Source organism: Copadichromis virginalis, linkage group LG10 (genome assembly GCF_057382275.1).
Source record: "Copadichromis virginalis isolate Kocher_CV1m ecotype Utaka linkage group LG10, C_Virginalis_male_GT1.1, whole genome shotgun sequence".
NCBI classification, from domain to species: Eukaryota; Metazoa; Chordata; class Actinopteri; order Cichliformes; family Cichlidae; genus Copadichromis; species Copadichromis virginalis.
This window is the reverse complement of record NC_140627.1, coordinates 21,046,831-21,060,341: the sequence shown is the minus strand read 5'-3', so window position 1 is coordinate 21,060,341 and position 13,511 is coordinate 21,046,831. Positions and strand designations below refer to the sequence as shown.

At 39.8% G+C, this 13,511-nt stretch overlaps 1 protein-coding gene across 1 annotated transcript; it reads left to right on the top strand.

Annotated features, from left to right (window-relative positions):
• The first annotated feature begins 2,884 nt into the window (after nucleotides 1-2,884).
• On the top strand, nucleotides 2,885-12,284 carry adrb2b (adrenoceptor beta 2, surface b). Its single transcript, XM_085470607.1, has 4 exons — nucleotides 2,885-3,261; nucleotides 6,251-6,407; nucleotides 6,517-6,808; nucleotides 9,027-12,284. The coding sequence occupies exons 2-4, from the start codon at nucleotides 6,254-6,256 to the stop codon at nucleotides 10,060-10,062; spliced, it is 1,482 nt and encodes a 493-aa protein (XP_085326733.1). The 5' UTR covers nucleotides 2,885-3,261; nucleotides 6,251-6,253; the 3' UTR covers nucleotides 10,063-12,284.
• Nucleotides 12,285-13,511: the final 1,227 nt, after the last annotated feature.

The following is a 13,511-nucleotide window of genomic DNA, read 5'->3' as shown; positions in this document are numbered from 1 at the left end:
GCGCCAAGAGGAATGTGACAAGAGGAAGTGGCCATACTCTCTGTTCTATGTCTCTTTTCCCAAAAGAGGAAACATTAAAGAGCAGAAAACACAAACATAACAATAGAAATATTAGACTTTTTATGTGTATGTCAGACGAACACTGGTGCCAGCTGTGGTTTCCTCAGTGAACTGAGTGCAGGCTCAGCTTTATGAGAGCTTTCATTTGCACGCTCGGGGTGATTGTTGTCTTCTGCAGTACAGACCGTAGGGTGGTCGGAGCATAACTGACTAAGATCCTGAATTTCAATCATGCTGCTCAAATGTTCAGCTTTATCTTCTACCAGTACGTTTGGACAAGAGGATGTTGCTCTGGGCTCTCTGACAGACATGCTCCAAAAGAGGCCATAAAAAAGGGAAGAAGCGAGTGCTCGTGTGATGCTCTCACTGCAGCGTGTTTCTTGCTTTTCATATACAGCTAAAAGTCTGAATGGGCTGACAAAAAAAGTATTGCCCTAATAACATAACAAAACATAACCCATCAGTGGTGTATATTTTTAGATGATATAATTGCTTTGGAGAAGCAATATGTATATATATTATCAGACAGAGATAAGCCACTTTGCAATTTTGAGACGCTGATGCTCAATCAGCCTGCTGAAGCATCTTTATCTAACTGGTTCACATCTGAGTGGTTTCAATGCGCCGCGCATGTGGGAGTCTATTGTTCACGACATGTAGGTCATCATGAGCATATAAAATGACGGCTTGTGGTGATCAAGTATGAGAAATTCTCTACATGAAAGCCTTGCTGGGTACATTCTGTGGTGTGTGGGAACCTTTAGGTGCTTCCTGTTGCACGCATCACCTCCTTGAGATATAAGGTTCAGGGAAGACAGAAGACCTGCATTTGCAGCTTCAGTGGAGTTCATTCTACCCATTTTGGTTAATGCCAGATGCCACCAGATCCGTTTATCTCGGAAGTCAGATGTCGGAACTTGGCAGTGACGTCACTGCTAAGTTGAGGGTGTTCCAGTGGTAAAGTCAGATAAGCAAGAAAAAATTGGTTTTTGATTGCTTCTCGGCAAGGTAGAGCAATTCATGCAGAGGAAAATTTTGAATGATCAGTTCTGACTTCCAACTTCAACTGGAACACATTAAGAGTCTTAACGTAGTAAGCACACAAGGTGGCATGATGGAAGGTGCAGGATTTGACTTAATGTCATAACTCAGTTGGGTGGCTCTCTACGAGGTAGCCTCTTTCCAAAACATTTTAGTGGCCTAACATTTGGTTGGGTATGATTACTGACACTACCACTGGTTGCATCAGAGGCATTCACGATCTTGAGCACTGGGTTGGTTTTTTATTTTGTATGTACACTGTATTTATGATTACTAGAGATCACAGATCACATTAACAGCTTTGTACACTTATGGAGACTTACCTTGAACGCTTAAAAAAAAAAATTTTTTTGGGCAAAAGAGTAATCGCAGTGTTTTGTTTATATGTGACCAGTGGTGACTTGTCTGTGCTGTGATGGATCAGTGAAATGAGGAACACTGATGCACAAATGTGAAGCAGCAAAGTTCATGTTCTATTGTGGGTCATTTTCATTATGAATACAGTTCATGCAGCACAGTGAAAAAGTAAGTACACCCTCAGTGCTTCCTTATGAATTAAGTTGGTAAGTGGCAGCCAAGTGCTGCTAATGAAATCTCTTTGATTCATTGATCATCAACAAGTGTGAGCACCTCTATAAACACTGAGATTTTGGCAGTTTGATGGTCTGGAGCGTTCAGTGTGTGGTAACACACAACTGCCATCCCTACATACTGTACATCCCCTCAAGGTGATTTGGCTGGGACCATGCAATGTTCAGGGAAATAAAAACAACAACAACAAAACGAGCGCTACATTCCAAACCTCACAGGCCTCAGGAAGCATGTTAAAAGTTAAAACACAATTAGAAAAAGATGTAACAAACCTGGATTCATTGGAAGGGCAGCCAGGAGAAAGCCACCTGTCTCTAAAAAGAACATAGCAGCATGGTTAAAGTGTCCTTAGCTCCTACCAAAGCGAAGATCTTTGGCTATATTTCACAGCACCCCATTTGGCAAAACCAAACCCAGTATTTCTGCACCTCGAACAATGGTGGTGGAGAGATAATGATATTTTGCAGCCACATCATCTGGGGACCTTGTGGTGTAAACGAAAGCTCAATGAACTGAACCAACACTGCAATGAAGAGTGTGCCAAAAGTCCCCCACAAGCATATGAAAGATGGATAAAGTCATTCTACCAGCTACTGAATCAAGATGTGCACTTAGTTTTTCACAGGACTGTGTAGTGGTAGAGAAATCAAGGAAATAACTCATGAATTGATGTCTTTTAGAAAATTCAAAATTACATAATAAAACACTTTGTTTCCCTCATCCACTGCCTCTAAGTTTGTCTTAATGAGACTTCATGTAGTCCACATTGTATTAAACATTTTAATATAAAATTATAAATATTAAAATCAGCCCTGCAGTTTGGAACAAAGAAACAATCTAATTTAAGGTTTAATGCAACAAGAGACTGGTGAATGGATGTTTAGCCTTGACTTTCTGTCTGAGCATGCAAAGTGATTCTTATTATATCCTCATACTGATACTGAATGCGCAGGTTATGGGAATACAGTATAATGCCATATTCAGTTTGAATAGTGTTGCTGTTATGTTTTGCACTGCTGTGGTGCAGAAGTACAGCTAAACAGCAGCCAAATACAGAAGTCTGTGGTTTTGTTTGGCACCTCCTATGTGAGAATGTGAGGAGGGTGGTGCTGAAAAGAAGCTCAGAAAAGCTTCCCTGAATAAATAAATGTTAAAACCCTAAGGTTTCCCAGAGAGCACTGGGTGCTGTCCGGCTGTCAGTGCACTGCAGACATATGATATATAGCAAAAGCCATTCCTTGTCCTCTGATAGGCTACTATCCTGCTGTGATGTCATCGTGGCTTGCTTATAAAAAGGCTGACAGACTCAGCTGCTTCAAAGGGGCAAGTGTGCTTGAGACCTGAAAGTGTTTATACATGTGTGGGAACAGAAACAGGGAGCGAGACAGAGCACGCGCGTGTGTGTTTGTCTGTGCATGTCAGTCGCACACTAACTCCTGAAATTAACAACTCAGCAAAAAATGAAGAAGAAGCTGCTGGCAGACACTTTATTATGAATCTTTGTGTGGTGGATTTAAAAGCTTCTGGAGTATGAAATCACTGGACTGAAGAAGAGGACAAAGTCTGGAGGTAACAATTAAAGAACACCTGAAAATAAAAGTCTGTTTTACAAAGTGCAAATCTTGCAGGCAACCTATTTGTCACGGGTGGAAGCACCACTCTCTGTGATTTATTTGGACTTATCAAAGCAGTGAAATTAATATAGATTTAAAGTAAATGCTAAGGGATCAGTGCAGATAAAGAATCTTCAAGTTTTTCTAGTTTTACAAGACTATTTGACGATGAGATTGTTTAAAACATGTGCACCTAACTCTGACATCACGGGAGATTTGAAGATTACCTATCATATAATCGTTTAAATTGTCTGACAAAAGCTACAGATATCATTGATTTTCTTCCTTTTCTTCCTGTTATTATGGTATCAGGACAGAAACTTGTTTATCTTTTCCTAGTAAAGCATGTGTCATTTTCACAGTTTGCTCTACCGCCATCTCTTTATTTTACCGATGACAACAAAAGCTGGGTGTTCTCTCTCTCTGTGTATTTTCCACACACTTGCAGCTTCATGCTTATATTTGTGCAAGAGCTTTTGTGTGTTAAGTGCTCAGTGTACTTACTATCGCCATGCTCCCTCAGCCTAAATATTGGGACTTTTACGTCTCAGTAAATCTTTTGTGATTGATTCGGTCTCAGCTGTTTAAACAGTTTTGGTTAGGGAGGCGATTGGAGTCAGTTTTCCAAGTTTGACTTGGTATTAATGTGTGCAACCACCTCCTGCAGTACTGATCCCCTCTGCAGGGGTAGTGCAGGGGTCATTAAGGCAAAGAGTAACAGGGTAAGTGACTGGTGTTGTGAGAAAAACGACAGCGACTGTCACATCATGTAAACATAAATGAATCATGAAAGTCTGATTTTTGTGTGTGTAGTGCACAATCACACACATTATTGTCTAACAGAACTCATTTCAAAGCACAATTAAGGAAAATGCTATTTTTAAAAGGAGTCTGCACTTACCTTTCCAGCAGATCCATCATTTTCTCTGCACTTTTAGTTCGTATTTACTAAAATGTTAATGTGCTGACTTAGGGACGTTTTCCAAGCAATGACGAATGTTCGCACAAACACGCTGCTGTGGACGCAGACGGCATGATTGACAGCATACCTGCTCTCCAAATTAATGTGCGGTGCCTCGCACTTGCAAAGTAATGACACCGTTTAACTTTCATGTTTAGACGATTATGCCACTTACAGGATGACTGTCATAAAAACAACAATCGCCCGACATTTAAAAAGCATCCCAAAATTCAACACTTTGCTCATTGACCCTGGGAGAACTGGGTAAACACTCGTGAATCAATGCACCTCTTTACTGCTGCCAATTAACATATGTTGTGAGTGTTTGGACTGCATTGGAATAAAGGCAACATTCACATGCATCTAAGTGCAAATGCACACAGAAGATCCAGTTGGCCAAACAGCCTTACGATTAGCATTAAGACATAGATGTGTTCTTCTCTTAATTGCACATATTGGAGAAAAGCAAAAATAAGTCAAATGCCACCTGTGAAGGGCAAATAGTCCATAAGTAGCAGACATTTAGTATCTGTCTACTACTCATGGACTGTCCAGACAGGATGACTTATACAACGTACCATCCCCCGACAGGGATCTACATCAGAAGCGCAAACAAGGATCGCCATATGTCTGCTGTCAGTTAGATGCCTGCTGTGGAAGAGCATTTATATTCAGTCTTGTTTTTATTATTACTATTTATGCTGGAACATGACTAGAAATAACATTGAGGAATAAATGCAACTGATGCCAAAACTGTACTGTTATGTATTTTTTAATGTATCACTGGAATATATCTATATCACCATCAGAGCAATGTGGGGATTATTTATTTAAGCTGCCTGTTGTTGCTCTGCCATGCACTGCTCCTTTGCAAACACCAGTATACGGGCTCCTGGAGCCTATATAGTATTTCACAAGCCTTGCTCTTCCTCAGCATCAGTTATTTGTGCTTAGTAACACCCTGAATCGAAAGTGTACACTCTGTACCATGGCACTAAGATTAGTGTGTAGAGGAAGTCCTGATGGCCTAGTGGTTTGGACAAGGACATTTACTTCCTGTAAAAGTTTGCTGCTCACTTTTCTCCTGTTTTCTGTCACTGCAGTATTCATTATCAGTTTAAAAAAAAAAAGAAAACTAATAATCTACATGTTGGATGCTGATACATGACATTATATCACAGGACGTATGTTGTCACTGGGGAGGATATGTTTAAATCATGACAATATAGAGGAACATATAACTTCCTCTGTGAACACATATACACAGTATGTATGTTTCGATAAGATAAAAAGCAGGCTAGCTCTCATCCACAGACTTCTGTGAAAGCTATTTTTCATCAAATACTGCTCAAAGTTTGATATCTTTTCATTCTTTGATCATCCTGGCAGAAAGAATGATCTGTTGGAATACAAACAGCTTAAATATACTCCTGTGTGTGTTAATGGCACTTTAGGAGCACAATCATCTGTCTGTGCATTTACTTATGTAAGCACTATTATATAACAAGGGCATTTAGTGTCTTCATTTACATGTGTTGCAGGAGCCATCCTCTTGCTTTTACCAGCACTGGCATTTGCTTTTTTGTTTTAATGGCATTAATGGTGTAAAAAAAAAGGGAATACCCTTATTTGTTAAAGAAGGCCAAACAGATCAAAGGGTCACATGTAATCTTATTCAAAAAGCATCGGAGCCCGAGCAGATAACACCCCACTAGGAAGTGTGTGTGGACTAGTTGCAGCCAAATGCTGATCCTGTGGACTGAGGCTACACCAAAAAAAACATACAAATCCCATAAGCTGCTGCACAAACTGCTAAAAGCATGACAAACACAGAGGCATACCAAGGAACAAATACAAGCTGTCCAATCTCTTGTATACCTTTTAAACGTCTTCCCTACTAAATTGATCATGCATGCAAAACAATCAGTTTATGTGTCTTTATCTTTCGTGACCAAAGCTGTGTTTTTGTGTGTTTTCACTGTAGATCATGGGAGGTGTGAGTACTGTGTTAGCACAGACTAACCATTCACAGCACAGTAACTTCACCCAGGTCTTCAATTCTTCTAGACCAGAGTACAGTGATGCAGAACTCGTGCTGCTTGGTGTTGCTATGGCCATTCTGGTCCTGGCTATAGTTTTCGGTAAGCTGTGACTCTTTCGGTTCAATCAGATGACGGCTTTTATTTGAAATGCGCTTTTACAATTGATCCAGTTCATAGTTTCGAACACAGTTTGCTTTCTTCTACACAGGAAACGTGTTGGTGATTACCGCCATCCTGCGGTTTAAGCGGCTCCAGACTGTCACCAATCTTTTCATTGCCTCACTGGCTGTTGCTGACCTCATCATGGGTGTGGTTGTGGTCCCCTTTGGCTCTATCTCCATCCTGCGGGGAGTCTGGCAGTTCGGAAATTTCATGTGTGATTTCTGGACAGCGACCGATGTGCTGTGCGTGACTGCCAGCATCGAAACGCTTTGTGTGATCGCACTGGACCGCTACCTTGCCATCACCTCGCCGCTCCGCTACCCAACACTGCTCACCAGGTACAAAAGAGATGGAGCTTGACTAGTATGTAGTATGAGGTTAGATCAAGCTGCTACTGCAAATATCGCTACATTTTCAAACTTTCAAAGATGTTGCACACTTTGTTAAACCCAACCAGTGATGTCACATCAGGTGCTTTCTGTCTCCTGTTAAAGGCAAACACTGTTGACACGTGTTGTGGTACAACCAGAGTTGCAACATACTGGAAAATATGAGACTTGATTTTATTGTATTTGTTACAATGACAATGAAGATATTCTGATTCTCAAATACAGTCGTGGTAAAATATGGATATAGTAACATTAAAATAATCGTTAGCAGGTCTTAAAATTAGTTAAATAAAACTTTCAATGAACAACAATACATTGGACATATTACACTGTGTGACTGTTTATTATACAAAATTAATGCCTGATCGCAGAAGCAGTGTGTGAAAAACTGAATACTTCCTTACTGCTTCCGTTGGGATTAACAGGGTAGGTAGCAGCCAGGTGCTGCTAATCAAATGCACTTCAATAAATGTGTAATCGCCTCAATAAAAGCAGATGTTTTGGCAGTTTGCTGGTCAGGAACATTCAGGTGTGTGTTAACACAATGCGAAGAAGAAAAAACATCAGCAGTGATTTTATGGACGGGGTTATAAGGCCATTTTTAAACAATTTGAAATCCATCATTCTAAACTGAGAAAAAGGATTCACGAGTGAAAAACATTCGAGACAGCTGCTAATCTTCCAATGACTTCTCAGCAAATTCCTCCTGTTGGACCGTGCAGTGCTCAAAGAAACTGCAAAATACCCAAGAGCTACATCTCAGACTCTGCAGGCCTCAGTTAGCATGTTAAATGTTGAAGTTCGTGATGGTACAATTAAAAAAAGACTGAACAAGCATGGCTTGTTTTGGCCGAGTTGCCAGGAGAAAGCCTCTTCTCTTGAAAAAGAGCATAGCAGCACAGCTTCGGTTTGCAAAGTTGCTTTTGAACAAACCACAAGACTTCTGGAACAAAGTCCTTTGGACACATGAAACCAAAGTGGAGATTTTTGGCTATATTGTGCAGCGCCACATTTGGTGAAAGCCAAACACAGCATATTAACACAAGCACCTCGTGCAAAATCTCAAGCCCACTTTTTGCGCCTTGGAGTCAGTGAGTCGATCATGAACTCTGTGTACCAAAAGTATTTTAGGTCAAATTCGATCATGCAACACGACAATGATCACAAGCACAGCAGGCAATCTTCAATGACTCAAAAAGAAAAGATGTTCTAACTCAGTCAGATCCAGTTACTGTCCAGACTTCCAGCTGATTGAAATTCTGTGTGACCTTAAGAGAGCTTTGAGTAAATGAAAACCTGCTCACACTGATGAACGGAAACACCTCTGTAAAGAAGAATGAGTCATAATTCCCCCACAATGATGTGAGAGACTGATAAAGACACACAGAGAAAGACTATTTCAAGTCATTGCTGCTCAAGGTTGTTGTGCAAGCGAATAATTCATGTTTTTTTTACACACTGCTTCCACATATTAGCTTTGTTTTTATTGCAGAAATAATGACACAGTGCAACATGTCATGTGTTGTTGTTCATCTCAAGTTATAGTTACCTCGTTATAAGACATGATGATAAAGACTAGACAGTGTTTAAAAAAATAAATCCTGATATGTAAAACCTTAGAAATTATAGATGCTGTACTTCTTTTTTCTTTTTTTACCATTATTATATCTGACTCAAATTCATCAAATTAATACATGTATAATGTAGGTAACAGTAAAGAAGAAAAGCCATTATCTTAGTGATTAGCCATTTTAAATCTGAATGAATCAGAAGGACATATTTAGCAGAATATAATTAACCAGACCCCAAACTCATAATTACCCACAAATACGTTACATATAAAATTTAAAAGGAAGCTTAAGTAGACCACCAAACTGAAAAAGAGTGTATTTGGCATATGACATGGGGAGAATGAGAAGAATGAGGCATGTTATCTCTGCATGACGCAGTGCAGCTCATGTTACCTGCCTGAGCTAGATCCTGGGCTTAGCTGTAGTTAATTTAGAATGTAGTCGTGGCTATTATGTTGCTTTTAGAGCTCTTTTACATTTTTGGACAACCAACATAATATTTAACTAAGAAAATATCTCTGTGTTGTCACTCACGTCTACTGTTTGCAACATTCTTCACTTCTCTGCACACTCTTTTGTCTCCTGCTGATAACCAGGGGTCGAGCTGTTGCAGTGGTGCTTGCAGTTTGGGTGGTGGCCTCCCTCATCTCCTTCCTACCCATACATCTGAAGATGTCGGTGTCACATGATCAAATAGCTCTCTTATGTTTGAAAGATGAAAACTGCTGTGAGTTCAACACGAACACGGCATATGCAGTGACTTCTTCAATTGTATCATTCTACCTGCCACTGGTGGTGATGATTTTCCTGTACACCCGCGTGTTCCAGGAGGCTCAGAAACAGCTGGAGAAGATCCGAGGAAGGGAAAGACATATGTATAACTTGCATTGCGCTTCACAGTTTGCTTATCCTGATGATAGCCCTGCATTAAATCAAAGCAGGACAGGAACTGAGGTGGGAGAAGAAGCAGGAGACGATAGTCTAAATATGCAGAACCCAAGTATGGACACTGGTAAAGAAGAAAAGGGGAAAGAGAGCAGATTGAGGACAGACAAAGGGGACGGAAAACATTCGGCCACAAAGCGTCTTAGGTTTTCTCTTAAAGAGCATAAAGCTGTAAAAACTCTGGGTATCATCATGGGAACTTTCACACTGTGTTGGCTACCATTCTTCATCCTCAACATCCTCAGAAACATACTCAGCCTGAAAAACATTGAGGCACCCTTTAGACTCCTCAATTGGCTTGGATATTCCAACTCAGCCTTCAATCCTCTCATCTACTGTCGCAGCCCCGATTTCAGGCACGCCTTCCAGGAGATACTCCATTTGAGGAGTAAGGGAAGACAGTGGAGCATAAGGAGACTATTGGGACTATGCAGCGAGAACAGCGGTTATCCCCCACAAAGGCTGAATGGGAACTCAGCTCTTACTGATGTTACAGAGCTTGACATTCAGCATTCTAGATGGAGGGGCAGTGTGGAGAGTTCAATTCAAGGCAGCTCACTGAATCTGGCTCCTCCATCTTCTTGCTCTGAGCAAGTTTTAGATGTAGCTCCAGGATCCTTGACCAACGGGCAGGCAAACCGTTCTGCCACCTGGAGCTGTAAGGACAGTCTGAGTTCAATAGCTTGACCAATTAGAGCATTAGGATTCCCATTGTGTGTGCAGTAAGCACCGATTTGTTGAAGTTAATAATGTTTGTGTTTGAGAGTTGAGTAACTCAACCTTTTGGTCTTTTATAAGGCCACGTTGTCAACGTTTTTATTTATGATCCAGGGTCCAATTTTCCTCATAATGGCGTGAATCAAGAAGGCAGCTAGCTACATGGGCAAACTATATTCAGCAGTGTCTCCTTTCAAACAGGTATGAAGTTTGTCTCGATCATGAAGGCATCATGCTGTAGCTTATTTAACGAAAAAAGGGCAGTTTTTTGGTTCACGAGCTTTAAACACAGGAAAAGTTTGCAAAGCAGCGCCTTGAAAAAAACTCACAAAGTGACATCAAACATTATCAACTTCCTGAAATTGGAATTACTACAGGGATGATATTGGTACCAAATAAAACATGTTTTAAGAGTACTAAAATATCATGCATGCTACTTCATTCCAAAATGCTCCTCAACTAAAGTCATGAGATTACCTGTTGCTTAAAAACAGAAGAGGAGTGAGCCGTCGGCGAGGTTGCTGCTTCAAATCACTGCACATTGTCAAAAAGATCATTGTCCTCATAATAAGAGTGCAGCACAGCAGCATTAGAATGTACTGGAGAGCACTGAATGCTCTGTAGGTGCAGTAACATTTGAGAATGTTGAGCAGAAAGAGGACAGAGTCAGAACATTAAAGACTTTCAACTACTGTTGATCATTAACAGCCCCTGAGTTATCAGGTGGGATGAATAAGATTCGCATCAGTAGATGTACTTCTACACCTCCCAAAGCTAATATTTATTTTAGAATCAATGTCAAAATCCTACATTGCCTTGTTATCTCATTCACAAGATTTCCTGAAAACTTCTGACCTTGAGGTCAAGGTCTCTGAGATTCTGACTCGTTCGAGATTTTTATCAATTTGAATATCCTGCGTCGCCTCGTTCTCAAGTTATCTCCATCACAAACTTGAGTGTCTACCTTGCCCGCCCACTTGCCAGGGTTACGATAATACTCAATCAGGTTTATACAGCTGAAGGGTAAAAATGAATTTTAGAATAAGTAAAAGTGTTTTGACAGAACATAATGTGTTCTTGCAAAATACCATCAAAATACCAGATGAGGACTACCTGTCTTGAAAAGCTGCCACAGTAATGGAGCCTTTTAAGTCAAAAACGGTGGTTTCTTACATTGTTCCACAAAGGATTAAATGTGAAATTTAAATAACATTTGCAGTTAAAATAAACTTTTTTTTCTCAGAAACCAAAGTTTATGTACAATATCAAGATAAACTCTCCATGAACCAGAACCCAACAGGACTGAGATAAAAAACTACATGTTTGCCCAGTGGCCCAAGGTTTTATTTGAAACGGGGAGTATATTTTAAGGCTCGCAGTTTGCCTGTTTTCTTCATTCCTTCTAACAAAACTCACAATTGGTCTGTAGTTATTTGGTGGTGTATAACTGTGTATCAGATAAACATGTGAGACCCAAACTTGTGACTGTCATGAGTGTCCTCCCCATGTGTTGGCTTCCTTTCATCACGTATTCCCTTAAACTATATCCCCCACTTTGTCCCTCCACCAACAACACCATGAACCCACGCTTTCCTTTTATCCTGTCTGCTTTTGCTCTGTTATAAGTACGAACGGTGCACTCTGTCACAAGAGCTGGGAGATCTTTTTTTATGTAGTTGGATCTGGTTCAATAACATTGTCTGTTACACTCCCTGTAAAAACATACCAATCAGGTTACACATATTTTAAGTGCTTACTTTATACATCGCTCTCAGCAGAAGCTTTGCAGAAACAAAAAATTTGTTTGGATTAGTCTTTCTTTCGCCATTTCCTAAATTCAAAGTGATGATAATAAATTTGTCCAAATACGAAGCAGAGCAAGTCAGACTGAAAATGATCTCTCTTGTTCATCTTTTATGTGCACAAATAATTATTTGATATGTGATTTTTTTTTTAAATACTCTTGAACAATGTCAGTTACTGTAAATATCACCTACATGTATCTGTCTCAGTGTACAGTATGTTTACAGTATGTGAAAATGAGTATTTTTTGCAATGTAAAGCTCGAAACATCCACAGAATCTTCTTAATGTACTGTTGAAATTTGGATTACCTTTCAGGTGGGTGTTGTTTTTTGCATTGGGGTTCAAGTTCATTAAGTTATGGGAAATAAAACAGGTAGAATAACTGAAGTGTGCCTTTTGATGATAACTGAACTTACTGAAACGGACTTGATAAATCTTACATTACACCATAAAAAAGAGTTTTAGTGTAAAATTTTATAAAAAGTTTTCGCTGTACTTTTGAAATCGCACTTTTTAACCACATACAGAAACTTAAACAAAAAAACAAACAACGTACTGACTGAAAATTGCTCCTCATTTTCTGTTTTTTAAAGGAACTTTTTTGTCAGTGACATGGGAAAGAGGAGATCATGAATTTTATCCAGTTGATACATATGGACCCTACAATAAAGCACCAAAACATGAGGCTACAGTAAGTAAGAAAGAAACAAAGAAAGAAAAAGAAAAAAAAAAAAAATATATATATATATATATATATGATGATGATGATGTGCCATTAGCATGCAGTTATTTTCTCAGTTACAGGTTACGGGGAAATCTGGGTGTATTTTAATGTCACTGTATTTATTCCTTAGATAAAATAAATAAAACACTGCTAATCCGGTCCTTCCTAGCTTTGTCTTAGCCTTAGCACTCACTGAAACAATGATGCTTTTCAAGTAGCCAGTGGAAAATACAACTCAGTTACATGCTGTTGACCAAGCATGTCTAAAATATTATACAAGAAATTTCCACAACTGTGGAATATTTAAGGAAAATGCTTCCTCCAAATCCTCTCAGGCTGTCCAGTAAAATGACATTGAAGAAATGTGATTTTCACTGTGCTGCACCTTTATCCTTTTAAACTAACCCCTGAGACAGGAGCTTTTTGTGCTTATTCAGTCATCCAGGTTATTCATGAAGACTCCGCTGTCACGTATGCATTCAAGTTAAAGGTTACGTGCAGGTGGGGTGGGTTGTGTGCTGTGAGTTTGGCGTGAGTGCATGTGTGTGTGGGTGCATGTGACACATAGTGACAGCTGCAGCTGGTCACAGCAGCTACAGTATCAGCTGCTGGAGAGGAAATACAATCAGCTTTGCTGCCTCAAAGCACTCATACACACTTCTTTACCCTCACACATGAAAACAAACTGTGGATGTGTCCAAGTGTGTTTGTGAAGTTTGACCCATTTCCAATTTAGGTATTGGAAGATTAGCGTGTGGAGGCATCCTTTTTTTGGTGCGTGTCCAAAATGTTAACGATACTGTTGGTGTCATGATTACCTTAGATACTATGCAACTGAGCTCTATATGTGTGGGTAGGAGTGCCTTATGTTTATGTATGTTTTTACACAC

Excerpts from the sequence above, each read along its gene's own strand:
- adrb2b (XM_085470607.1), top strand. The coding sequence starts at position 6,254 with ATGGGAGGTGTGAGTACTGTGTTAGCACAGACTAACCATTCACAGCAC. Across the intron at positions 6,408-6,516 it reads GGTCCTGGCTATAGTTTTCG|GAAACGTGTTGGTGATTACC; the intron begins GTAAGCTGTGAC and ends TCTTCTACACAG. Across the intron at positions 6,809-9,026 it reads TACCCAACACTGCTCACCAG|GGGTCGAGCTGTTGCAGTGG; the intron begins GTACAAAAGAGA and ends GCTGATAACCAG.